At 42.0% G+C, this 27,064-nt stretch overlaps 1 protein-coding gene across 1 annotated transcript; it reads right to left on the bottom strand.

Moving 5' to 3' along the window:
* On the bottom strand, nt 1-26,620 carry Stmnd1 (stathmin domain containing 1). The gene is made up of 5 exons (XM_034510677.2): nt 26,322-26,620; nt 15,571-15,751; nt 11,069-11,223; nt 1,375-1,506; nt 1-719 (listed from the first exon to the last, which is right to left on the bottom strand). Exons 1-5 carry the CDS (start codon nt 26,406-26,408, stop codon nt 432-434), a joined length of 843 nt encoding a protein of 280 aa, XP_034366568.1. The 5' UTR covers nt 26,409-26,620; the 3' UTR covers nt 1-431.
* Between the last annotated feature and the right edge of the window lie 444 nt (nt 26,621-27,064).

Genomic DNA, 27,064 nt, shown 5'->3' on the forward strand with positions numbered 1-27,064 from the left:
TTCAAGGCATGGCTTTATTCTGAAACAGCAGAGAATTAAAACATAAGAAGCACACAGAATATTAAAACATGTAAGATAATCTCTGCAGTTTGTGGTGAAGGACCGAGTGATCAGCAGGTGCAGCCAAGGTCAGAAATGAAAAGGGAGGATTTCTTTTGGCACAAACATAACGCAGGTAAGCTGGCGTGGACTTCCGAATCTAAGATCTCTAGTGCTGGAAGCCATCCTGAAGCTACCCCTTTTTGTTAAGTATAGCCTTTAATTTGCTCAACTAAAGTTCATCCCCTGATGCTCACAGAACCATCCCTAAAACCAGGGTAGAAGTCTTTACAAGTAGAGACACAGTCCTTTTTAAAGACTGTGAGACACACTAAAACTGTTGCTACTGGAGAGCACGGACAAATGTGAATTTTTTTTTTCAGAATGGAGTATTAGAATATGTTGTCCTCTTGATTGTAATACATGTCTGACTCCACAAGCTCCAAACCTGTACAGGAGTAGTTCCGGTTCATCTGGGCCACATCAGTTTCGCTCTTCTTCCTCTTCAGTGGTTCTCCTTCCTGCATGTAGGACTTCTCCATAGCAGGGGCGCCCATAGCTGGAAGGCCTTTTGTAAATGGAACCTCCACCCTGTCAGGTGGCTCAGCCTCATCTGAAGGGTTAGCGGTGGGCAGAAGCCGGTCACTTCGTAGCCTTTTTCTTATTTCCTCCTTTTTTGTCTGAAAAGTAATATTAAAGAATGAAAAGGACCCTGGTGATTTTGCTTTGTATATGTTCTTTTCACATTGCTTGTCATGATCACTTTCACTTTTCTTCTTTGGCTACTCAGTCTTGGAACAGACGGTTGCTCGGGAACCCATGTTGAAAGAGGCAAACATAGGGCTTGCCCTCATAGCCAGGGCTGCCAAGCAGGGAGGCAGACGCGAAGGACACCAGCCTAAAGCTGTGTTCTTGAGGAATGGTGGGCCTCCGGTTGTGGGTTCAGGTGCTCAAAACTGCTGGAGCTGATCTGATGGTCTTCAGAACCCTCTCTTAGCTCAACTCCCACCCCTGCCCTGGTTGTCCTCATTCCTCCAACTCCAATGGTAAATTCCCCCAAACTTGACTTAATTCAGAATAATGACTAGTATTTATTTAGGCTGTATAGATGAAACAACAAATTTCAACCGAGTTCATTGTGCTGCTTCATTACCACACAACTCAAAAGTAATTTTTGAGAGGGGGGAAAAGAAAGCAAAGTATCCAGTGCAAGAAGCACACGGGTCATTGAAATGCAGAGTATCCACGCACGCATTCTGTCTCAGGCTGCTGATAGGCAAGGTTTGGCGCATGCTCATTCGAGCAGGCTGGCGGCTCCTCAGAATCAGCACCCACCTTTCGGCGCTCCTCTGCCGCCTGCATCTTTTCTTCTATGTCTTGGATTGTGAAATCTTTCACCTCCGTTTTCACCTTAAGCTTTTTTAGTCTGGCTGGTGGCTTTCTCAGTGGCTTTTCAGTAGTGTCCACCTGGAGGAAGACATTTCGTTTTTAGTGGAGAAGTGATTTACTGCCTTGTCCCGGGAGAGAAACAGGAGCGAGAAACAGTTTAAAACACATATTTCAAAATATAAACTTTCAACTGGCAGATAAATGCAGTAAAAACTTGAAATCTGTTAAGATCAGAATTATTTTATTATTATTACTATTACTAATACATGTGTGTAGTGTGCGTGCGTGTGCGTGTGCGTGTGTGTTTAAGGGCACGTCACTGCACGTGGATGGAGGTCAGAGGGCAACATTCTGGTGTCACTTTCCCTTTCCACCAGCTTAGGCATCTGCACAAGATGCCTAAGACACAGAGACCTCTTGGAGTCCCAACCACAGAAGTGTCAATGTAAAATGTATTTCATGCCTTCAAAACACCAGGCTATTAGGACAAAGGCCGAGAATGCACTCCATGAAGCCAGATGGCAGAGGACTCATGAGAGAGATCTCAAGGCTGAAACCTAAACAAAAAATATGGAGGTGTGGTATGTGAAAGTCTAACTCAGTGTAAGAAATTCAGTTTGATTGATTCATCTATAATCTTCAATAAAGGCAATTGATTTTATAATCTTCCATGTTTTATACATTATCTTCACTTGGCTAGAGATTAGCTTTTATTACTCTTTGATCTTATGATGGAGAGGGATCATTAGCTGTTATTGAACGCCAATGCTTTGCTAGGCTTTGCTATTGATATTTGACAACAGTAAAAAAAAAAAAATCCCATTTTATATGGATGACTACTCTTTGAGTGGTTCAGAATAGTGATAGTGAATTTCTAGTTACTTATCTAGTTATGAAAAGTAAGATTATAATAAAGGGTTGCAAAGTTTTAACTTGCATTGTTCTTTAAAAATACAGCAAACATAGCATGCATTTACAATGGAAAATTAAAACAATATACAACTTCCTAATCTTCTCCTCAATCACCCCAATCCTGCTCTTCAATAGGAACCCAGTTTTTTTATGTTGATTTTTATTGAATATTTTATTAATTTACAGTACAGATGTCATTCCCTTTCCCCCTTTTCCCTCCCTAGAACCCTGTATCCTATACCCCCTCTTCCTTTATGCTTTTATACCATTTTGATTACATGCATGTAATAAGGTCAGTTCTAGGTTGAGGGTCTAGCAATACAATAGATGCAAATAATCGAGGAACAAGCAATACAACAAACACAAATAGTCAAAGAAAAAGCAAGCCATTAAACCCAGTTATGTGAACACTCCCATGATCACTGTTTCTAAGGGCTTATCAGGATGACCAAAGTATCTGAGCCTACTTCCCTATCCTAGCCCAAGGTCATTTTCATGTCTGAAGCCTACTTCCTTGTTTTAGCCTAAAGTTTAGAAACCTGTCTGAAATTACTTCTTTGTTCTGGCCTAATCTTTAGAATCCTGCCTGGGATTACTTCTTTGTTTTAGGCTACGATTTAGACTCCTACCTGAAATTACTTCTTTGTTCTAGTCTAATGTCAGATTCCTGCTTGAAGCCTACTTCCTAGTCCTTGGCCAATGTCATATTCCTGTCAAGCAGCCCCTTTCCCTGTCCTTGGCCCATGTCAGCTTCTTGCCAAGCAGCCCCAAAGGCTCTCCACCTCTCCTCATTTTTTATTTTGTTAACAAGACTGAGCCTGTTTTAGGTCATTCTGACAAGAATGCCTTCCTTACCCATCATGGAATATGTATTATCAAAGGCAATGCACTTCTGTCTTAGGTTGGTAAGGCTCTGTGCAGAATCTTACCTGTCCTTGGCTTGCCAGCCTGTTAATTTAATAACTTTGTCTGGGAACCCAGTTTTTAAATTTCTCCTTCCCTCCATTCCTCCACTCCCCCCCCCCTCTCTCTCTCTCTCTCTCTCTCTCTCTCTCTCTGTGTGTGTGTGTGTGCAGGTATGCACATGCTATGGTACATAGATAAAGGTCCAAGGTTAACCTCAGATGGCTGGCCTTGCTCTCCACTGTGCTTCAGAGAAAAAAACTTAGTCATTACTGCGTCTGCAGGATTGCTGGCCCTAGAGAGTCATGGAATCCACCTGTCTCCACTTTCCATTTAGCTGTTGGAGAGCTGGAATTATATAGACATGAATGACCATGTCCAGCTTTATGTGGGCTCTGGAGAGCCAAACTCAGGTCCTCAGGGGTTGTTTTCCCTGCTAAGCCATCTCCACAGCCCCTCCTTTTAAAGAGTGTGTTGTGTCTTTTTGGGTGTTCTCTGTAATGCGTGTCCATATATACTCATTAAAGGTAAGTGGATACCTATACATATTCTATATACTTATATGTTGCAAAGGCTAGAGAGATGGTCCAGTCAGTAATGTCCTTGCTTCACAATTATGAGGACCAAGGTTTGACCCCACCCCCTCACAACCCAAATAAAAAAAGCAAGACAGGATGGCATGCATTTGTAATCCCAGCAATGAGAAGTTGGTAAAATATATATATATATATATATATATATATATATATATATATATATGCTTGGAATCTGCAATACTAAATAAGATCTAAGTATGATTGTACCATACACACTGCCCACGTCCGTTGTCTTCATTTAATATGGACATCTTTCTAGGACAGTGTATATAGATTTATTTTGAGTTGGGGGAGTTCTTAATGAACTCCAAGTCTTCATTCTAAAATGAACCAATATATTGTTCTGGGTAATCTTTATAGAGATTTTTCTTTAAAGACAACAGAGCTATTAGTATTTATTATAATTTCCTAAAGACTGACTCATCAGAATAAGAAAAATAGTTCAGGCTAACAAAGAGAGGCCATTTAACATAGTAGAGAAAGGCTAATGATGGGACTCACGCTTGCCTTCAGATCCCCAAAGTGACTTTCCATGAGTGGTTAACATGCTCTGGGAGCTTGATATCCTCATCAACAACACAGACTAACAAACTTTCACAGGATCCCGTTTTGTTTTTATTGCTTTCAAGAGAGGAGAAAGCCTGGAATTTCCACTTAGTAAAGGCAACTACTTTTCAGTGAGCCCAGTGCCTACTTTCAGGGGCAACACATAACATCACAATCGATGGCAGAATAATCACAGTGATGTATGCAGACAGGAAGGGCATCAGGAGCAGATGACAAAGGGAACAGGAAGTGCTGAAGCAGTAGGCTCTGTTACTAATGGCCACAGTGTGTCTGAGGTGAGCAAGTCTTTCCTTGGGATACAGTTCTCTTATTTATATAATCATGACAGACAGAGGACTGCTACATTTCCATTTTTAAGATCTAGGATTCTTAGGAAGTCCTTAAAGTCTTTTTCATTTTATTATGGGTGTTTTGTCTGCATGTACCATGTGCATGCAGTGCCCAAAGAGTCTAGAAGAGGGTGCTGGGTCTCTGGGAATTAGAGTTAGAAATGTCTATGAACCGCTGTGCTGAGAATTGAACCCAGGACCTCTGAACGAGTAGCCAGTGCTCTCAACCAGTACCCAACCTTCCAGCCCCATCTCAGAAAGCCTTTAAAAAGGAAAACTCTCACTAAACTCATGGCTCTTTATAACCATTGGAATGATTTTATGTAGTATGAGGTTTTTCACTACATGAAAACTGAGATATTCAGTAAAGCAACATCCCCCATCCCCTGGCCCTCATTTTATGTTATTTTTATGACATCGGGTTCTTAAGCTTCTTGCTGGCAAAGAGGGACATACTTGCTATGGAGGCTCAAACTAGAGATACTTTGAAATTTACACAAACCCTTATTATGGATGTTCGCTGGTAGGAGGTTAAAAGAAATTGGCAACCCAAGAGCCAATGAGGGAATGGCAAGTCAGACATCTCAAAGCAGCCTGAATCTTGACAGAAATTGTGAGCCAATAAAAACTCAGAGAGTAGTTTGGGTTTTCTGATTGGGGAAGATGCTTCCTGTGACCATCCCCAAACAATGCCTATGGTTCGACCCTCTGCTTCCCTTTAAGACGTGGAATCTACCTCTGAAACTCTTGTTCTTTTTTTGGTTTGATATGTTATGCTAAAACCACCACCACAGCAATCTGGCTTTAGGGGTCACTCACTTTGTAGTAGAGTGTTTGCCTAGCGTGAATGAAGATCTTGGTTTAATCTCCAGTCCTGTATAAATCAGGCATGGCGGTACATGGCTGTGAACTCCGCTCTCAGAAGGTGGGAGTAGTGAGATCATCCTTGGCTAAATAGTGAGTTCAAGGCCAGCCTGGGTGACACGAAACCTTGCTTCAAAACAGACAAAGAAAACAGAATGAAAAGACCCTTATAAATGGATTTGTATTCTTTACAAATGGATTTCAGGTAGGCAGAATCTTTGAAACCACACACTTACAGGCGATAATGATGTTTATATTATGCACAGAGATGTCTAGACTTGAAATCTCAAATACCTTGAAGTCAAGAGAAGCTATCAGTTAAATTGTGTTCATTGGGAATAGTGTCAGAAGACTGACCATGCTAAGCAGAGCATTAGGTGCTAGGAGATGAATCACAGTTTTTTGGCCATGCTACGTGTGCAGCTCTGTCTTACAACTGCTGCTTGTTCCTTAGGGCTTTTCTAATTAGCTGTTGATCTACAAATAAACCCACCTTGGTTATGCTTCCTAAGGGAGTCTCCTGCACAGAAGAGGCCAAAGCTCCCTGCAGCAGAGATGGTCATTCCTGTTCTTTGGCTTCCAAGTCCTCAGTGAGGGAAGGCACTGTGATTGCTGGCATATTACTTGAGTCCTAACTCAACCAGCTTCCTCCACACCTCTCCATGAGGCTCAGTACATAATATTAGAGACTCTGCTGCAATGTGAATTCCTTAACTACGGCGAAGGTGACCCAGTCCAGAAACAGAGATAACAATAAACTTTGACCGGACAGAAGGAATTAATAAATAATTCACCAAGTTTGTGAAAAGCAGCCAGGGTATGCTAAGAGATGCAGGGGTGTGAATTTGAGATCAGAGCCACCTGAAGGCAACAACATCTGTGAATGCATGAAAGTCAGACACGCATGGATGCAAAGCTTGATCTCTACCACGGCACACATTGACCCAGTCACATACAACCTATGCACGCTTACAGTCCGGTCACTTCAGGTCTCATTGTAATGCTTTAAAGTACCTGGGAGATTCCTTTTCTGAGCTGAAGTTCAGCTTCTTACATGCGCCCTCTTCATACGTGGATGTGGATGTGTTTGTGTGTGTGCACATGTTTGTGTGTAGGTATGTATGCATATGTGTGCATGCATAGTCACATGTGGAGGCCAGAGGTGGATGCTGAGTGTCTTCCTCTACTGCTTTCCATGTTATTTATGGAGACAGGGTGTGTTAGTTAGGGTTATTATTGCTGTGTGACCTGGAGGGTCTCCATGTAGAGGACGAGGAGAAGGGCTAGTTTTTTTTTTTTTTTTTTTTTTTTTTTTCTTTTCTTTTTTGGCTTGCTCTTCATGTCTTGCTCAGCTTGCTTTCTTATAGAACCCAGGACCATCACCCCAGGCTTGACACCATGCACAATGAATTGGGCCCTCCTCCATCAATCACTAATTGAGAAAATGAATTGCCGACAGCCTAGTATGACGGAGGCATTTTCTTAATTACAGTTTCCTCCCTTCAGATGACTTTAGCTTGTGTCGAGTGGGCATAGAAACTAGCTGGCACACAGGGTCTCTCATTGAACCTGGATCTCACCCATTCTTGAAGACTAGGTCCTCAATGCAAATGAGCGTGGCCTTCTCAGGGGCCTTCAGTTCAAAGTGCAAACATGGTTGAAAACTGTTTATCCAGAGAGGACCTCATAAGTGATAAAATAGGGGAAACAAGTAAAAGGGGTGCTGTGGTGGGCACAGGTGTTCCATGGACAAGTGGGGAGAGACTGGCTTCCTAAGATGCTCCCAGATTAGTGTAATGAAGGCACCTTGCTTCCAGTATCGTTTATTCTTTTACACATCAAAGGAAAATGCGGTGAAGGATGAGAAGTGAGCCAGGGGAGGACAGACCTATGTCTGGAATTCCCCTGTGTTTGTGAATGTCAGTGACCCACACCATCAATCTGATTTTTCAAGCATTCTCACACTTATCCTAGGTGCCTGTAACATGTATTCATTTTCTCCCAGCTAGGGATGGTGGCACACACCTGTAATCCTAGCCCTCGGTCAGCTGACCCAGGAGGATGACAAGTTTGAGAGAGATTAGGCTATACAGCAAGATTCTGCCTCAGGAAACAAAAACCGACAAAGCTGAAATCCCCCCAGAGTAGGGGAAGAAGCACCATTTGCTCGTTTGACTGGATTCATTGACTCGTGATAACCGCTGGCATTTGTGTCTGTTTTTAAAATTATTTCCTCTGTATTTCCCATGGTTCCTCGGTTTGATTTTTAGTCAATTATGAGGCTTTCCAGGAATACTATCTACTCCAAAGTATGAACAGTGTAACTTCTCAGACTTGATATGACTCTGTCCATCATTCTATTTTAACTGTGATCTTTTTATTTTAGTCCCCAACTTTCTGCCAACTATCTAAGGCTTATGCTGTGCACACACTCAAGCTAATACAAGATGGACAAGACTTTATCTCTGGACACAGCCCTTACATCGCTTCCTCCTCACTTCTGAGACTTTCTGTGGGACAACCTCAGTGTCTTTTCTTTCCTGAAAATGTATCTTCAGGGATCTTTTAGAATTCTCTTTCACAACAAACAAAGGGTTATGGTCTACAGCTACAAATGCTCCAGCCATTCCCAGCTGTTGATGAACTCAGCTTCATGTGCAGGCTTATGGCCAGAGTGGTGGTTCTCAGGCTGGGCTGCCCATGGAGTCTTCTAAAAGATTCCAAAAGCATGAAAGCCATGTCTTATGCTCAGGCACTACTCCAAGGTGGGATCTAGGTCCTGGGAGCTTAAAATCTTTCTGAGTGACTTACACCGATGTCAGGTTAAAAAGCCAGGACATTGGATTATAAAATAGTCAGGGTTGTGTGTTGCTGCTCTGGTCTGGAACATGCGAGCTTAATAACATTGAGGAAAACAATTATGGTATACTTGTGATCTGTGACATAAAGTACTTTTGAGAGCATCCTATTCATGCTTCTTATTCTATTCTATTCTACCCCATCCCACCCTACCCTACCCTATCCCACCCTACCCTATATTACAACAGAATTTACTTTCAGTTCACTTAATGATATCAAAAGTCAAGCCCATCATTGTCATAAATAGATGGATTTCTTCCTAGCCATCCTGTGCACTTCCCTGTTAGATAGAAGTCAGGGCTCATTCACCTCTGGTGACTAGCTCACTAATGTAAGTAGTAATTCTATTCCCACCAGTGTTAGCATCAACGAGTTACTGCCTTTCCCTTAAGGAGGCATCGCTTAGCAACGGAGTGTTTCCATATGTCTTCCTCCACTGGAATTGCTCTCCCACCTTTTGACATGGTTTCTTTTTGTTCCCCAGAGACTCACCCATAGTTAGAAAAATAGCCTCTCCCCTTCATTTCAGAGCTGTTTTTTTTCTAGTAGATTCAAATACAGTCAGATATTTATCACCCTCCAAACTGCACTGAATTGTGGCAATATTGTAGAAATGTCAAATGACATTCTACTTTCTTCTTGCTGTGATAAAACAACTGATGAAAGAAACTTCAGGAAGGAAGTTTGTTTTGGCTCATGGTTCCAGGTACTGACTATCATGCCACTAAGTCTCTGATGGGACTCTGGCCAGCTCAAGCATGGCAAGGATGCCTCTGGCAGAACTTGCCCTTCTCCCCCATTCTCTCTGCCTAGCTAAAAATCATTAGATTACATTCCTAAAGCTAGTCACCAAGGTCTATTCCCTTTTTTGGCTACTTCCTCCTTCTGAGGCTAACTACTAAAGTCCAGCTATCAAAGTATTGAAGTCCAGCAATCAAAAGCCCCCCATTGGTTCACTTAATCAATATGCCCAATCAGAACATACCACCACATCCTAGCCCATTCTAAAACTCTTAGGCTATTGGAGATGGGAAGAACTGTGGGTGGTACTATTCCCTAGGCTTTGAAGAACAGGGTGGCACCATTCCCTGGGCTGGAATCCTAAACTGTAAGAAAAAAGGGAGGTGAGCTGAATGTGAGCCTTTAACATGCTTTGCTTTGATTGTGGATGCAATATAACCAGCTACCTCACATTCCTGCAGCTGAGACCTAGGGGGACTCTCCCCCACAGCAGGGGGTGTGCCTCCCAACCTGGGATTAGGCATAAACCACACTCAAATACCTGTTTTCTCAGAGAGATCCTTCCTTAAGTGGGGAAGAAAAGTTAGAGTGGCTGCTTTCTGACTCAAGCAGAAAAACAGCAGCCAATGACCTCACAGGTATAATTTTTAAAAGAAAAAAGAGAGATCTGTGTTAGGTTGCAGCATTAGGAAGGTTGGGAACCACTGTTCTAACCTCTCATTTGAGTCAAGTGATAGCTGGGAGTCTTGGCTTAAAGACAAAAAACAAACAAACAAACAAAATATTTACTTCTCATCAGAGTTTTAAATAGAACTCACTAAAAACCTTAGGGCTGCAGGCATGACTTAGCCTATGTGACCATGAAGAACCAAGAAGGTTACAGACATTGTCCTGCTGTTACTTTTCTTTGTTGATTCATCTTGTTTTATTTATCATTCTTTGATCTTTTTGATCCTCCAAATTCCTGTAAGAAAAGCATGTGTGTGCTGTGTCCCCGGACACAGTGGGACACACCTGTAATCCCAATGATGAGATGAGAAAACAGGTGAAGCCCTGGAAACAGGTGAGGCAGCCTATCTGGCAAAGTTCCAGGCTTAAGAGAGACCTTATCTGAAATAACAGGTGGGAACCATCCAAGGGCTGGCATCTGAGGTTCTTCTCTGATCTCCACATGCATACATACACATACACACAAACACACACTACATTTCCCACATGAATGAATATACACACATACACACATTGTATTCTCTACATGAATGAATACACACACACACACACACACACACATACACACACACACTCAAATAAAAATTTAGAGCTGGAGATGTTCATCAAATCAGTTAAAATCAGTGGAAAAAATATTTTTCACATTAACGCCAAACAAAGACAAAAGGAATGAAGAAGAAAAGTAACAGTCACAGGGTGACAATTTCTGGAATCTTCCTGTTTTCTCATGATCACACCTGTTCCCATGTAGCTTGTCTGCTGGAGCTTCGGTGTTTTGCTTTGTTGTTTTTTCTTTTGGATAACCTGCACTTTAGTTTTATAATCTACAAGGTGACGCTTAATAAAAATTGCTGATAGTATGAAAGCTCGTTATTTACTCAGACTTATTATGTCCAAATTTAGTAAAGCCTGAAGAATGTTTTATTGGCCTCATTAATCATTAATGATCAGGGTGATTCTGAATCCACTGAGAATCACAGTGTGCATTGAAATAATGGAATTTATGGAGGACAAATCTGGCTTAGATAAATGCTATCATTTATAGCATAGGTCCTATAGACTGGAAATAATGAGTTGTGATTAATCATATTTTGTTGCTAATTTTAACTATAAGCAAATGTTAATTATAAAAGCACTTGCCATGACGTCATACGACTCTCCATTTCTAAATACTTTGCTTCGGCTCTGTATGATCCCTTGGTCAATTAGCTCTTCCAGGATGTCTGATGACTTTGGTCGCTCCCAACTCTCCAGGAGTTGGGACTTGTTGGTCAATCCATTGGCCACTGGGTCTTCTAAAAGGAAAAGCATAAAGAAAGAGAAATGTAAGAATAAAGAGCTTATCACTTAAATGCTAAATGGGGGCTGGAGAGAAAGCTCTGTGGCTAAGAGGGCTTGCTGCAAAATCATCAAGACTGAGTTCAAATCCTCAGCACCCATGTAAAATGTCTGGCATAGTCATCGTACCTACAACTCCAGCATTTTGCAGGGAAACAGAGGATTGGGACAAGAGGATCCCTGGGGCTTGCTGTCCATCAGCCTAGCTCCAGATCCAGCAAAAGAACCCCATCTCCAAGGAACAAGGTAAGAAGTTATAGATCAGGTTACTTGGACATCCTTTTCTAGCTCTGTGCTCACAACCATGTGCACCTGCACACACTCTTAACAGCACACACATGTACCATAAACACACATACACACACACACACAAAGTAAAGAATTAAAAAATGCTAAGTGCATGACTTATACAAGTTGCTGAGTAAAATCTTATTTCAACAGTTTTCTCTAAATATCTGGGTTTTTAAAAACACTTTTAACATCTATCTATCTATCTATCTATCTATCACCCATCTATCTATCTATCCATCTATCAATTATCTACCTATCTATCTATCTATTTATCTATCTATCACCCATCTATCCATCTATCAATTATCTATTTACCTATCTATCTATTATATGTGTGTGTGAGTGTGTGAATGTGTGTGTGTGTGTAGGGAGTTGGTCTTCTCCTTCCACCATGGGCATTCCAAGGATTGAACTCGGGTTGGCAATGCCCATCTCCAGCCCTAGTATCTGGTTTTCATTATAAAGCTCTGTGAATTTTTTGAAGTTCCAGTTTCTGTTGTCTTTATAGAGGAAATGAATCAGCATAATCTATTCTTTATGGAGCAAGTCTCATGTGACCACAGTCAAGTCTTGTCTCTGGGCTGCTACGTGCGGCCTTTTTGTTGTAACAACGTTCACACACTCTGGTCGGATGTCACTCACTGATCTGCTCCACTAATTACAAGGCTCAACTTCAGCCACAGCTTGAGACATTCTTCTGGTGACTCTTATGAGCTGCCGCTTGGTTTCTATGCTTTGTATACAAAAGGTAAACAGCATGAGGTTGCCAAGGGCTGTCTGGTTCTGCAACCCTGGTATACAGTTTCACCATCTGCTAATTCTACAGAGAGAAAGCATGCCTTTTTGGAAAGAGTCCTTGAATCAGACCAGAATTGGAGTGAGAACACTATTGGCTCAGATCTTATAAATGATTTTAAAGATGAGCCCTGGATGGGGCCAGTCACAGGAAAGAATTTATGGACTGCACTCTCGAGAGAGGCCTCCTCACTGCAAATCATCCATGTGAAGAAACAACCACCTCCACACCACCACATCATAAAATAAAGGGCGCCTGCCTGTTGTCCCAAAGATGGCCTTGCTTCTCACGTCAAAAATGACACTGTGCAGAACCATCTGCAGTAAGATCTCTTCAAAAAGCCCACTGTCAGTGGACGGAGGTATTCACCGCTGTTCCTGACCTCTGTGGTTACAAAGACAACTTTCATGAGTTTCTGTGGTTTGAAAACATACGCAGGGATGGCTACACATGCTGACTAGCTGTTTCTCATTTCAGACCATTAATCCACCTGTCACGAGAGAGGGCTCCAACTGACCATCACACGGCACCAGTAAAGGGCCAGTCAGCTCAGTATTTTCCAGTGCTGGCTCTTTAGCCTCATTGGTGTGTAAAATAGAGCCCATTCTTACTGAAAAGTGCTCTGCATGGTCTTATAGAAAGCGTTCAAATGTGTTAGCAGAACTTAGTAACATAGAGGACAATTCAATGTGCAGGTTGAAAGTAAATACCTCCATAGATTCAGAATGACTTTATTGTTATCATTATTGTTAAAAGGTGGGCTTGCCTAGAATGGAGCACACGCCTATAACCCTAGAACTCGGTAGGTTGAGGCGGGAAAATCAGGTGTTTCATGTCATCTCTATTTGAGACCCCATATCAAAACCAAAACCAAGCAAATAAAAAAGGTGAACCTACTAAGAAGGGTTATCATAGTAATGACCACTGTTTACTGAGTGCTCAGTCACCTTACAATGCTAATTACTTTATAATCTGTATAGCACCCAGTTCAACACCAATCTGTGAGAGAAGAACTCTAGTCCCTATTTTACCAATAACTCCGATGCTGTGATAGAAGTTAATTGCTCAAGGGGATGAGACTAGTTAGAGTGGTAACTAGGACTGAATTCAATTTCAACACCAAGTTCTCAACCTCACTAGTCTCTTTCCTAAATATGATACAGGAGTAGTTGCATCACAGGTATCCCATCTCTCCCAGATGTTTCCAACAGGTATCACTAATGTAAAGAAATGAACGTAACCATAGCAACCCAATGTCTTGTGAGTCTACTAAAGTATTTGCCTTAACAAGTAGAGTAGTGACCCTAGACAGAGATTCTTAGGAAATGCTAGTCATTTCAACTTATTCTTCCGTTTTTGTCTGTTTGTTTGTTTTTGTTTGGAACATTGGAATGTATTAAGTAGGGTAGGGTTAACAATAATCCTGTGTTTCTGTTTTATTATGAAGTACGTTCATGACTTCTCTCACTACTGTGACCAAATAGCTGACAAAAAGCAATTTAAGGGAGGAAGGAAGGTTTTATTTTGGCTCATAGTTGGGAGTCTTCATGGAGATGAAGGCATGACACTGGGAGTACCTTGGTTGGACACTGACCAAGAAGCAAAGACTGTGCTCTCATGGGTTCCTCCTTTTTTCTTTTTAAATCCAGTCTGGGACCCCAGCTCATGGGATGGAGCCACCCACATCCACCATGGGTCTTCTTTCTTTGGTTCATCCACTCTGGTATCATCTTCACAGACACAATTGAGCTGTGTCTGTCTCAGGCATGTCTTAAGTTTTTCTTAATCTGATTAAGTTGACAATTGAGACTTAAAGGGGTGCTCAGTTACCATGGTAAATATAGAGAGTATAAGAACACCCAAATGGAGGAACAGTGTAGGAAATAAAAGGCCTGAATATATTAAGGTCTGAAAAAGATAGAAAAGGGGTGTGGCAAGAGAAGCACTTGCTGTGTAAGGACTGGAGTTTGTATCCTAAGAATCTGAATAAAAGCTGAGTGAAGGGACTGGCAAGATGGCTCAGTGGTTAAGAGCATGGACTGCTCTTCCAGAGGTCCTCATAACCATCTGTAATGGAATCTGATGCCCTCTTCTGGCATGCAGGTGCTCTAGCATTCATATATATAAAATAAATAAATCTAAAAAATAAAATAGGCTGGGTGAATGTGAGATTCCACCTGGGATCCCAGCAGGCAGGAAGCAGAGAGATGGACTCTCCAGAGCTAGCTGGCTAGTTAAAACAGTAAGCTCTGGCTTTCTCAAGACACTCTGCCTCTATATCATGTAGGCATCAGCTGAAGAAGATACCTGATGTCAACCTTAGGGCTCTGTACACACACATGTACCTCTACCCAGATATGTACCCCATATAATGCAAGCATTATTTTATCAGTTAGATCTCCTAGAATTAGAGTTGCAAGTGGTTGTGAGCTACCTGACATGGATGCTGGGAACCAAACCTAGGTCCTATGTCCCAGCAAGAAGTGCTAGTAGCCACTAAGCCATCACTTTGGCTCTATTTCTGGCTCTTTTCAGATTCTTACTTGTAATCAGAGGAGAAACAATGGGGACGTGGAATAAACATTTTTCCTCTAAACTGAAACAATGTTCATTCCCTCCAGATCTGTGCTGTTCATTTTGTTCTAAAAACTGACCAACTATAAATAAGATGTCATCACTCAACAGCAAGAAAGAGCTCAAAGGAGGAGAAACCACAGCCATTGCCTCAGAAGGGCCACAGATAGCTTTTAAATAGGACACTAGGAAATAATTACTTCTTTTATGTTTTTACTATGTATTCTCTGATGTTGTGGATAGGGAGAGGTTGGGGGACAGTTTAATGAAGGTTTTATTTATTTTTACAAATGTAAACCTTTCCCTTAAGACGATGACAACATTGTGGGGTTTATATTCCCTTAAGTCCTGTGGTTTCTACTCCTAAAATGTGTTTTCAATTCTCAACAAGGGTTCTTGTTTTTTGTTTTGTTTTTTAAAAGATGGCTTTTTTATCCACAAGATTAATGACTAGCAGTATTTACACACATGATAAAGGCCTAAGACTAAATTTTAATGTCTTGGAGATAAGAATCTTGACATATAAAGTACACTATGACCCAAAAAAGAAGTGATCAATGGGCCGTCAGATACTTGTAGTACATATTTAGAGGTCTACCAGATGTCTTGGGGGGACAGCAACAAGAACAGAGGCAGAGGTTACCTGAATTTATTTTCCTGTTTGCTTTACTAGGAGTTGGAGAACTTTCTGGAATAGTCCCAGGCAAGCTTCCCATCTGCGCTTGTTGGTCCAGACTTTTGGCATTGTCTACGGTGTCCTTGGGCCATGCAGCTTCAGTTTGGGGACTGCAATTCTCTTTGGAGGAAGTTACTCTGATATCAGCCTGTGAAAAGAGAACAGCTTGGTGAGAGTCAAGATTTCTTAGGAAAAGGACAATATCGGACTGCTTTGTGAGCATTTACTAGTTAGTGTCTGTAGTACTCTCATTAGTAACAGCCTGTGGTTGTTATGTTATACAGCAAAGTGAGCTAGCAGATGTGATTAAGTGATCTTCCCAAGATGGTAAAGCTATTGGAATTTTTCACAGGAACCCTAAATGCAATCACAATTGTTCTTATAAGAGACAGGCAAGGAGAGAGAGGGTTATGGTTTAAATACAAAATGCCCTTAAAGGTTCATGTATTAAAGGCTTGGTCGTCAGCTGGTAGCCCTGTTGAGAGTTGACTGGATCACAAGAATGATAATCTCTCAGTGGAATGACTTCTTGATGAATCGTAGCTGAATGGGATTAGGGTAAGGTACATAGTTAAAGAAATAAGACACTGAGGAATGTTTTCTTGTCCTTAGATCCTTGCTTTTTGCTCTCTTTACTTCCAGTTTGCAATAAGATGAGCAACTTTTCCAACCAAGCTCTTTGCTGTTATGCTTTGCTTCATAGCAATGGAGCCAAGTACCCATGGGTGGAGACCTCTGAAACTTCTAGCAAAAATAATTTCCACTTAAGGTGTTTATCTCAAACATTTGTCATAGCAACAGAAAACTTACTAACATGGAAAACTATTGTTACTACAAATCCCGTTAGTGTAACTACTACTGATTGTGTGATTCAGAACCTTATGGACTTGGATTATGGGAGAAACTTAGGAAAGTCTGGAGATACAGGCTCCAGAAACCCTAGAATAATGTAAGCCAAGTTCAGTGGAAAATCACAAAGAGAGTACAGAAGTCACCATTATCAGTAGAACTGCTGATAGTAAAAATGTTCTCATGAGGTTTCAAATGGAAATAAGAACTTTAGTGGGGATTGGACAAAGGGCCATACATGTGGATTCTGGCAAAGGACTCTACATTTTACCTATGCCCTGACAATTTGTGTAAGGCTAAATTTCAAGTTGACAGACAAATTTTCTAGAGAACATCTTAGGAAGAATATGTTTACATTGTGGCATGGATATTGCTGGCTTCTTTTAGCCTAATTTACAGTGAAACCTGTTAGCAAAAATCAGAGCAAAAGGAATAGAAAAAAAAAACCTAGCCATCTAGACAGAAAAGGACTATGTTTATAGTTAGTAAGGAAATTACCACCAAGTACTTGGCTTTGATATAATAGAAAACGTACCTAGAAGAAACATCAGAGGTTGGCCTGGCGGCATCCATCAATGGCTCATTGCAACTCACAGGGAAGACTTTGCTTTGAGATGAGAGCTCTGGAGAACCTGCCTATACATGGCTATCTGGAAGGTATTTTTCTGTGTTTAGTCATCCATGTACATAGAGGCACCAGAGGATATTTCCCCCTAGGAACAGTCCTTGGCATCATTCACATGATTCTAGTTTTTAAGGCATTTAGAATGCAAGAGTTCTGGGATGATTGAGGCTTCCATCAAGATTATTAAGGAAAGTCTAAGGAACCAGGCAGAGTTAATGTACTTGGAAGTGTGCCCCTAAAAGGGCATAGCAAGAAGTTGTAAGGGTGGAACCTAAGCTGCAGCGGAGATCCTGCCATGTCATGGAAAACAGGGACAAGGAACATCTAACTGAGGAAATTTCTGCCAGTGATCACAGCCAGCTGGGAAAAGGAGTATGGGCTTTGACCAGCAAGGCTGTGGTGGTGGGGTTCACCAAGCTCTTGAAGTCTGCATCTTGCCACCACATGTATCTGATGCCCAATGTGAAGAAGAGAATTTGCTGTTTGCCCTGCTAAGTTCCAGTCTGGTTTGGCCTCTTCTTCCCCATTCCTCTTTTTGGAACAGAAGTGTTTGATCTGGGTGGTTGCATTTTAGAAGTATATAACTTTATAATATTCTCTTATTGTTTTTATCATTGCTAGAGATCAGGTTTAGAGCCTTGTATGCTAGCTGTAGGCAAATGTACATACTTACAGCTTTTGTTATTTTTATGTGGACTCACAGCTAAGGGTTTGATGCAAGTCTTAGTCTAACCCATACGAAGGGGTTGTGCAGTAGGGCTCAAAGCCACCATTTTGAACCCTACCATGGACACCAAGATGAACAAGTTTACAGTCATTGATCAGGTATGAAACTAGAGATACCAGTGTATTAAAAAATGAATATTTTTAAAAATGCAGGTTTTGTAGTTTAACATGTAATAAAACCCATTAAAATAACCAACTACTATAGAAGAGAATCATGGCGTTCAAGTCTGTATCAACTGAGATAGGCTGTAGTAGCCAGTTTTCCAGTCAAACTATAATCTCAGCATTGTGGAGAAAGGATTTTGTAGATATAATTGTACCTACAGCTCACTGACTTAAAGTAGAAAAGATTCTTTAGACCATCTGGGTGAGTCTACTAATCAGTTGAAAGGCTTCTGGAGTAGACCTGAGGTCTACCGGAGGGAGGAGAAAGTATGCCTATGGGCTGCAGTTTCACTTCTAGCCTGCCCCTTCCTCTCCCACCCTGTAAGCATTCCTTTGTCATATATTTATCTTTCTATCCATCAATCTACCCATCTACTCGTTCATCCATTCATCCTTCTAGATCTGTTCCTCTGGTAGAATTCTGACTGATACAGAGACTCAATAGAAAATGGTAAACACCAACCCCTGGACAGAAGCATTATCAACATGTTGGTATTATCGTCTCCTAAGTGTATTTGCTCATAGAATATTTAAAAAGATAAATTAGAACTGTCTAAAAAGCCAATGAAAAGAAGTTCAGAATCATTCAGTACTTGGGGAACTACAAAATAAAATGTAAAAGTTCCTGCAGAAAGTTAATTACAGAGTAACTTTGAGACATGGAAACTCCACTCCTTAGTTTATGCCCTAGCAAAAAGAAAATAGCATTTAGGTAAAAATTTGTGCATATTGCCTATAATTACTATTCATAATGTTCAAAAAGTGGAAACAACTCAACTCAAATGTCTATCACCTGATGGTTAGGGAAAGAAAATGTATCATAATCATGCAAAAATATTATTTAACAATAACAGGAGATTAAATACAGGCATATGTCATAACATAGACATTGAAAAACTTCCTTAAATGAGAGGATCCAGTCACAAAGACTGTTCATGCTCAGACCAGGTCTGAAAGTGAAACTGCAGGTTCATACTCAGTCACAGTAGGTAGGTTCAGAGACTATGTAGAGCAAAGGGATTTGGGGGAGCGGGTCAGTGAGGAGAAGAAGATCAACTGCTGATAAGCAGTCATTTATCTGGGGAAGGATGTACCAAAAATAGATGACACAAATGGCTGTCAACTACATATTTTAAGGATGAACTATATAGTGCATGAATTATACTACAATTAAACTGTTATTAAAAATAAAATAGATCAGATTCTCTGTGAAGTCACATATTTGTGTGATTCATCCGCCCCCAACACACTGACAATATATTAGAGACATCTACCCAGTTTGACATCATTCTACTTAATGGCGAAGAGTAGTTGTTTATGGAAAATGGTGTTAGTTTTTATATAGTTGACCATGTAACTGCACCATAATTTATTTAGCCCATTCCTGAGACTTCTAATTTTCCAATATTATAAAACAGGCTAGTTTATATACATATTTGTTAGCTGATTTTGTTACAGCTCCTGGATATATACATTCTAGCTGAAAGTCTATGCACTTTCAATACTCTATATATTTCTAGAGGGTTCTCCATAAGCACTGCACCAATTCATAAGTCCCTGCTCCATTGCTTATATAGTCCGCAAGCCACTAATGCAAGACACAGGTCCCTGTGAAACTTCTCATAGTCTCATACCAAAGGAATAAAAATGTAGTGTGTTTTCTTCTACCTGTTCACCATCATAGGCATCATCACCAATAATGAGAAATCAGACTCCTGAGAAGTACTGTCTTAGTTGGGGTTACTATTGCTGTGATGAAACACCATGATCAAAGCAACTTGGGGAAGAAAGGCTTTATTTGGCTTACATTCCCGTATCACTCACTGTTCATTATCAAAGAAAGTCAGAAACTCAAAAAAGGCAGGATCCTGAAGTCAGAAGCTAATGTAATGACCACGGAGGAGTGCTGCTTACTGGCTTGCTTTTCATGGCTTACTTAGCCTGCTTTCTTACAGAACCCAGGACCACCAGCCTGACCTACAATAGTCTGGGATATCCTCCATCAATCACTAATTAAGAAAATGCTCTATAGGCTTGTCTTTAACCCAGTCTCATGGAGGCATTTCTCAACTGGATTTCCCTCTTTTCAGTTGACTATAGCTTGCATCAAGTTGACATAAAAGTAAGAAACACAAGGGCCTATCCATACAACATACTTTTTTTAAACCATCAATGTGCCATGAGACATGTAAGGAATGATTTTGTCATTTAGTATTTCTAAGTAGAGATATTGGAAAACATAAGAGGTTTAGTGACAGCCACACTAAAATAATGGCAACACACCACTTAGGAACTGAGTGACAATTTGAGTGTTAGTAAACCGGAAGAGCTGGCTTTCTTCCCCACATTCCGCTGGGAATAGACTCAAATGACCTTACAATGGCTTCCTGTCACAGGAACTGCTTGGTTTGGGATGGGAAGCCCAGCAAGGATCTCTCCTCGTTTGTGTTTACAGACACACACTTTTGAGTCCTGGCAGTGGATAAAACTTAATGTGTAACAGACAGAACACGATCTTTGATCTTTTAGCATCTCCTAACATATACCAGCCTTCAGTTCCTAGAAAGAGATGAAAGGTTTTTCTCTTTGGAAAACTAAGAACACCTTTCAAACGTCACGTCAATTTGTAACATATTTTAGGAACGTTGGCCCCATTTCATGATCTAGATTGAGGTAGCTGTAAATCAAAGACACCAGCATCACTGACAAATAATTGAATCTCATTGGGGATGTTGCCAGCAGTACTCAGATCTGTCTATGCATGCAAGGTTTATATTTTTACACTAGCATGTATTACATATCGTATTGACCTATCTATATTACATAAAAAAAAAAGGGTACTGGGCATGGTGACAGAAGGAGGGTGGAAGGTTCTTTTTCTCAAGATGAAGTTGTCAAAGTATATGGTTAATGTATTTATATATTTTGTATATTTCAATGCCTTGGAGATAACACTTTTTATCAAGTTTAGCATTAAAAACTTAGCATTAAAAATAGCTTGCCCCAAGCTGACAGCTGTGAGAGTCACCAGCATTCTGAAAAAAAAAATCAGTGAAAAAAAGACACTGGTTTCACTATAGACAGGTGTCTGTTGTTTGCTTTTTATGGTTGATGTGTGTGTGTGTGTGTGTGTGTGTGTGTGTGTTTAAGTAGTGTAAGTACTGTATGTACTGCTGTAGCTTCTTTTGGGAAATATATTTTCCAAACAGCTTGGCAGAAATTACTTGTTGATACTCCCTGAGCTGAAATCTTCAATCACTTCACAAGCAGAAGCATGTATAAATACATTTTCCTGTGGACCTATGGGAAGACTTTGTTCTTCAGAACTAGAATTTTTGCTAATTTACTTTTAGTAATTTAATTACAAATAGCAGCCCCTCAAAAACCACTCAGGAATGACTACTTAACAAGATTTAAGAGGGCTGAGAAATGGCTCAGCAGGTGAAGCTCTTGGTGTGCAAACATGAAGATATGAGTCTGGATCTCCAGCACCCACACAAAAATCTGAGTGTGGTGTGTGCCTGTATTCCCAGTGCTGGAAGACAGAGACAGGGAGACTCTCAGGGCTTGTTGGTTAGCCAGTGTAGCCAAAGAATGAGTGCTAGGGTCAGTGAGAGGCAGTCTCTTAAAGAAATAAGGTGCAAGTCAAGGAGATGGCTCAGTGGGAAAAGCACTTGCTGCCAAACCCACAGACCTAAGTTCGATCCTTGGGACCCACATGATGGAAGAAAAGAACTGACGTCCACAGGTTGTTCAGTGACCTCTACTGGTGGGTACGTACAATACATAAAATGTAATACAAATACCATAGTGAGCAGCAGAGGAGGGCACCCAGCATCGACCTCTGGCTTCCACAAATGCATGGATGCACTCACACTTGCTCCTGGCACACACATGTGTACCCACACAGGCATGCTTGCACACACACACACACACACACACACACACACACACACACACACACACCATTTTAAGACGTAACTTAGTCCTTTTGGCAGTCAAAAGCAAGGCTTTTATCAGATGTTAGAGAAAACCTATGAAGGGTCCTCCATGATCACTCACTAAGTTCTAAGCTCTCTGTCTCTTAATTTTAGGTCAGGAATGTTAAGTTACTCATATAGAAAAAGAGCATTTCTTCTACTGAGAAAGCTGCCCATGCTTTTTCTGTTAGGATGCATTATTTTTCTGTGATGCCTTCACACTTACTGAGACAAAGGTAAAATCGAGCCGGAAGTCCATAGACAGCTCCCAAGGAGTTTAATTTAGAATATGTTTTAAAGTAAAAAAAAAATGCTAAGAAATGCAAATGCTTCATAGAAGCATAGATGTTCATTTCAGTGTTTTATTTATTTAGTTTTTGACATCTCTGAACTCCTAAACTGGAGGGAAAGTCGTGGACACATTGCTATTGTGATAGTCACTGAATGTTTTAATTAATAATAATCATACCCTTCCCAGCTCAGATGTGCAACGTCAAGTGCACAGGAAGAGAAGATGAGTTCGGGAGTCAAGTGAGTCTGTCTTCCAGTGATTTTAATGTTGAGCTTCCTTCTAGTCGCCATCATGAGTCTCATTATGCTTCTGGAAGATAAGGACACGGTAGGGAATCTGGGGAGCGGGAGATGAGAAAGCATTGTGGTTGGTTTGTCTGCGTCAGTGTGCTATAGATAAAGTGACAAAGACTGTTTCTGTCTGTAGGGACACCTCACAGTGGGAGGATACAATAAATGAACAACATAAGTTCTCTCCTCCAACAGGAGAAGGTAGATCAACCTCACCAGCATGGTGGCCAGGAGCAGGTATCCAGAAGCATCGAAGGGAGGAGTGCTAGGAATTGCCTAAAAGATGGGATGGGTGACCTGTACAGGAAAAGGGCGAAAACGGTGGGTACAATGGTTCCTTGGGGTGGAAAAGGAAGTACCCACTGAACATCAGGAAGGTTTTCTTAAAACATGCATGTGGGAAGGAGAAAGCTGGAGAAGGTGTCAGGGTCAACTCAAGGATAAACATGGACAACTAAGCTAAGACTGGTAAGGATTTTATGTCAGGATAATAAAAATATTGTCCTAACTTATTTTCTGCTGCTACTGTGTGTGAAAAATAGGTATGAGCACTTTATGTGAATTAAATTCACTCAATTCTCATAAGAATGCGACAGAAATAAATATTACCATTTCCGTTACTTTATAGATTAGGAAACGGACACTGTAGAGGTTAAAGGATTGGTTTATAAGCATGTCCGTGGGACACTGTCTTGACTGTCAATTGATGTAGGAGGTGCCAGTCTACTGTGGGCAGCACCATTCCCTAGGCAGGTGGTCCTGGGCTGTATAAAAAGGCTAAGTAGGCTTGAGCCTATGAATGAGGCAGCCCGCAGCCTTATCCATGGTTTCTGCTTTAAGTTCCTCCTTAAGTCTCTGTGATCTGGAAGTGTGAGCCAAATAAATCTCCCTTCCAAGTTACTTTTGGTGGTGTTATTTGTCACAGCAACAGAGAGGAAACTGGAGAAACATCCAGGACCCCTTATAAACTCCGTGATGGCTTGACAAATACACTAAATCTTCTGACTTGTGTATTTGACACTTGGAAGGACTTGACTTGTGGCCCTGACACCTGGTCTATTTAATAAAACCATATTTGGTGATAATTCTATGGTCGAGCAAATGAAAGTAGCTATAAAAGAAATATGAATAGTGAAAGATTTCCTATGTATAATCTTACCTGACAAATTAATTTAAAAAGATAAGGAATCTTAGCTTAGTAATCTAAATTTCATAAACGTATTTTTATTTTTTTGGATAAGAAAGGAGAAATGTGGAATCAAAGCAACAATAACTGAGGTGGCCAGAGAGCTCCCTTAGAGCTCATGAGCCTGTGGAAGAGAAGGGCCTTCAAAGCAGAGGGTAATGCTGTGTCAACTGCTGGGAGTGGGGCTCTGCACTGAGGGATAGATTGGAAGCTGCTTCTCAGCAGGTCTAGGAATGACCTTCCACTGGGCCAGGGAACAGCATGGGAAAGGCAGGGAGGTGTGGGCAGGCCCAGAAGCAAGCACTGTAGGCCATTTGCCTTGTAAGAGCGGAAGGGTAGTACAGAGAACATGACAGGAGCAAATGAGGATAGAGGGTTAGTACCCGATGAGGAGGTCTTTCTTGAGAAGACACGAGGCAGATCACTGGTGGAGCGGGTAGGTTGTGGCAAGAAAAGCAAAAGACCCTGAGCCCAAAGTCATCCTTAGCTATATAAAATCCTGCCTCAAGGAAAAAAAAAAAGGATTGATGCCTTAATCAAACCGAGACAATCACTGTTAGGAACAGGAAGCAGAACACAACATTTGCCTGGGTGGCATCTGGACACAGGCTTCTCTCAGAGCACTAGGGACTGAGCTATGGAGCCCTATAGCACAGCCCAGTTGGCTATCTATCTATCTATCTATCTGTCTATCTATCTATCTATCTATCTAAAGATAGGGTCTGGTCTTATGTGTCCCAGGTTTGCCTTGAACTCGCTCTGTAGCTGAGGATGACCTCCCCCTGCTTTCTGAGCACTGGCATCACGGGCGTGCACTAGCACACCTGACTTATGCATTGTTGGGATGAAAGCCAGGGCGTTATGCGATGCCAGGTCAGCACTCTACCCACTGAGCCACAAGCCCCATCCTTCCAGCTTGCTTTTTACATCCACTCTAGGAACTCAGAGGTGCCACACATGTGCGGGGTGCTATCGCTGGCCCCTGAGCATGCTCACACCATGAAAAGACAGTGTTCGCCTCTCACACGACAGCCTAAAGAATGCCCTGTGGAAAAACCAGCCCTGAGTGGCTGGGAAAGGGGGTTACAGGCTCTCCTCCACCCTCCAAAAGTTCAGTTTTGATGAAGTGTGTGGTGGATCTACTCCTTGGGTCACCTCAATGAGTTGAGGTCTTGATACCAATGAGACGCCTATTCTGTTGGTGAAATTATAACTATCCTGACAGAAGAGAAGAATTCTAAAGAGACTCTTGTGCCTTCCCTCTAGCCATTAGACGAGTGAGACAATTTCTCCCCGAGTCTCAGGCTAGGATTGAGAACAGCCGAGTTTGTGTCAGAGGCAGGCCTTGGCTCTTCCACACAGGTCTGACCGACTACTTTTGATGGGAAGTCTGGAACTGAGACCGTGGTCGAGTTCGTGATAGGCAAGACCACACCAGGATCAGGACTGACTAATTTATTCTTCGTGCCCTAAAAAAATTTTAATTACATTTGTGTGTGTGTGTGTGTGTGCGCGCACGTGTGTGGAGCTCAGAAAACAGTTTTCAGGAGTCAGGTCTTTCCTTCCGCCATGTGGCACCAGGGCATTGAACTTGGGTCTTCAGGCTTGGCATAAATACCCTTCCCCAGAAAGCCATCTCTTCCTCAGTTTAGACCTACACTTCACATCAGGACCCCAAAGACAGATTTAGAGAGTCTCTGAACCTCTGTTTTTGTTCTTCCTATGTGGCCACATTGAAAAAAAAAAAAAACTTAAAAATTTCACTGCTTTCCTCTATTTTTTTTTTAATAGGCTGATGGAGTATAAATGGTCAAACCTAACTTATTAAGGTCTCTTGGGGCCTAACTAATATTGTAGAGTCGGGGAAGGATGATAAACAGCCTAGCCTCTGGCCCCCACTGCCCTGTGGAACTTCCCCCAATATCTCCAGATAATGATACAAGCTGAGGTACAGTGGATTAGAAGGGGAAATCTTAAAAACCAGATTCCCTCTATCTTTGTCCCCCAAAAGCTGAACAACCCATGTAGCTGGATGGTTGACAGAGCTCTGTGTGCGGTAAAGAAAAACAGAGGACAGCAGTTCCAGGACCAACGTTAGCTGGCAGCGCTCAGGAAACTCCCACCTTCCCATGAGACATCAGATGGCAGAAGCCACTACTCCTCCTGTTAACCTGCATCTGCTGGGGCTGTGACTTCATGCGTGTGTCTGCAGACACAGATACACAGAGGCATGTACACTGTCTTGATTTAGAGACACCAGCCAACAGTGGCAGAATAAACTTGCCGCCTCAATCACATACCTATTAAGAGGGCAGTGAACTGCCCACTGGCTACAGATCAAGTCAGAGCTTCCTAAGTGTGGAAGTGTGGTAAACCTCAGTCTCTTCTGTCCTTCCCTCCCCTCCCCTCTTCCCCCCTCCCCTCTTCCCCCCTCCCCTCTTTACCCCCTCCCCTCCTTTCCCCTCCTCTCCCTCTGTCTTCTCTCTTTACTCCTCCTGTGTCCTCCCTCCCTTCTGCTCTCTCTGACAATATTTTGTTATGCAGCTCCAGTATTCACTATGTAGTCCAGGCTTGTGCTCCCACAAGCTCTGCGATTGTCTGTTACCTTGGATCCCTCTTCCCAGCCTTTCCTGGGAGAGGGTATGCGGCTCTGGCAATGGTCCTCTGTTTGCTGGGAAGGTCCACAGCCCATCGCTCCTCCTCTTTAGGCTGTGCCCCCCAGAGCTTCTATCTTGTCCCGGAGTCTTTGTTCTCCAGTCAGGGCCCAGCACTCCCTCCTCCCATACCTCCGGGCTCAGCATCTGGGTAGTTGCTGGAAACCTGTTGCCATAATAAACAGGCGTCACAGTCACACAGACTTGGGACCTGAACGAGTGAGGATGTGACTTTTGTAAGGGAAAACTAGAAGATCTGAGAAGCTATCCAAATCTCTACTAGGACGGAGGGGAGGGGGAGGGCTGAGTCTAAACAACCTGCTGGAAGCTCTTTTCTTTTTCTTTGCCAGGACCGAGGGACACGCCCCCATGCCCCTTATCTGGTCCAGGCATCAGCAACAGCCTGTGGCAGGCCAGGATGCAGACAGCCAGCAGAAGACAATGCCACAGGATGTGCGATCTCAGAAAGGATGGTCACACAAGAAATAAACCCCACTTCATTGATGAAAATCACCCAGGACAACAACTAACTTTGTGGCTGCCAGCGGGTCTTGAAATCATTTTTGACTTGCAAAGTCCACTTTAGGAGTGGTTGCGCAGCGGCGAGTGGGTAGAAATGGTATATGTACCTTGTGCAGAGAATGAAACAAACAGGGTGTTTTCCCCCGCCCCTCCCCCCCCCGTGGGTTGCTCA

The sequence above is a fragment of the Arvicanthis niloticus genome, chromosome 8 (genome assembly GCF_011762505.2).
Source record: "Arvicanthis niloticus isolate mArvNil1 chromosome 8, mArvNil1.pat.X, whole genome shotgun sequence".
NCBI lineage: Eukaryota > Metazoa > Chordata > Mammalia > Rodentia > Muridae > Arvicanthis > Arvicanthis niloticus.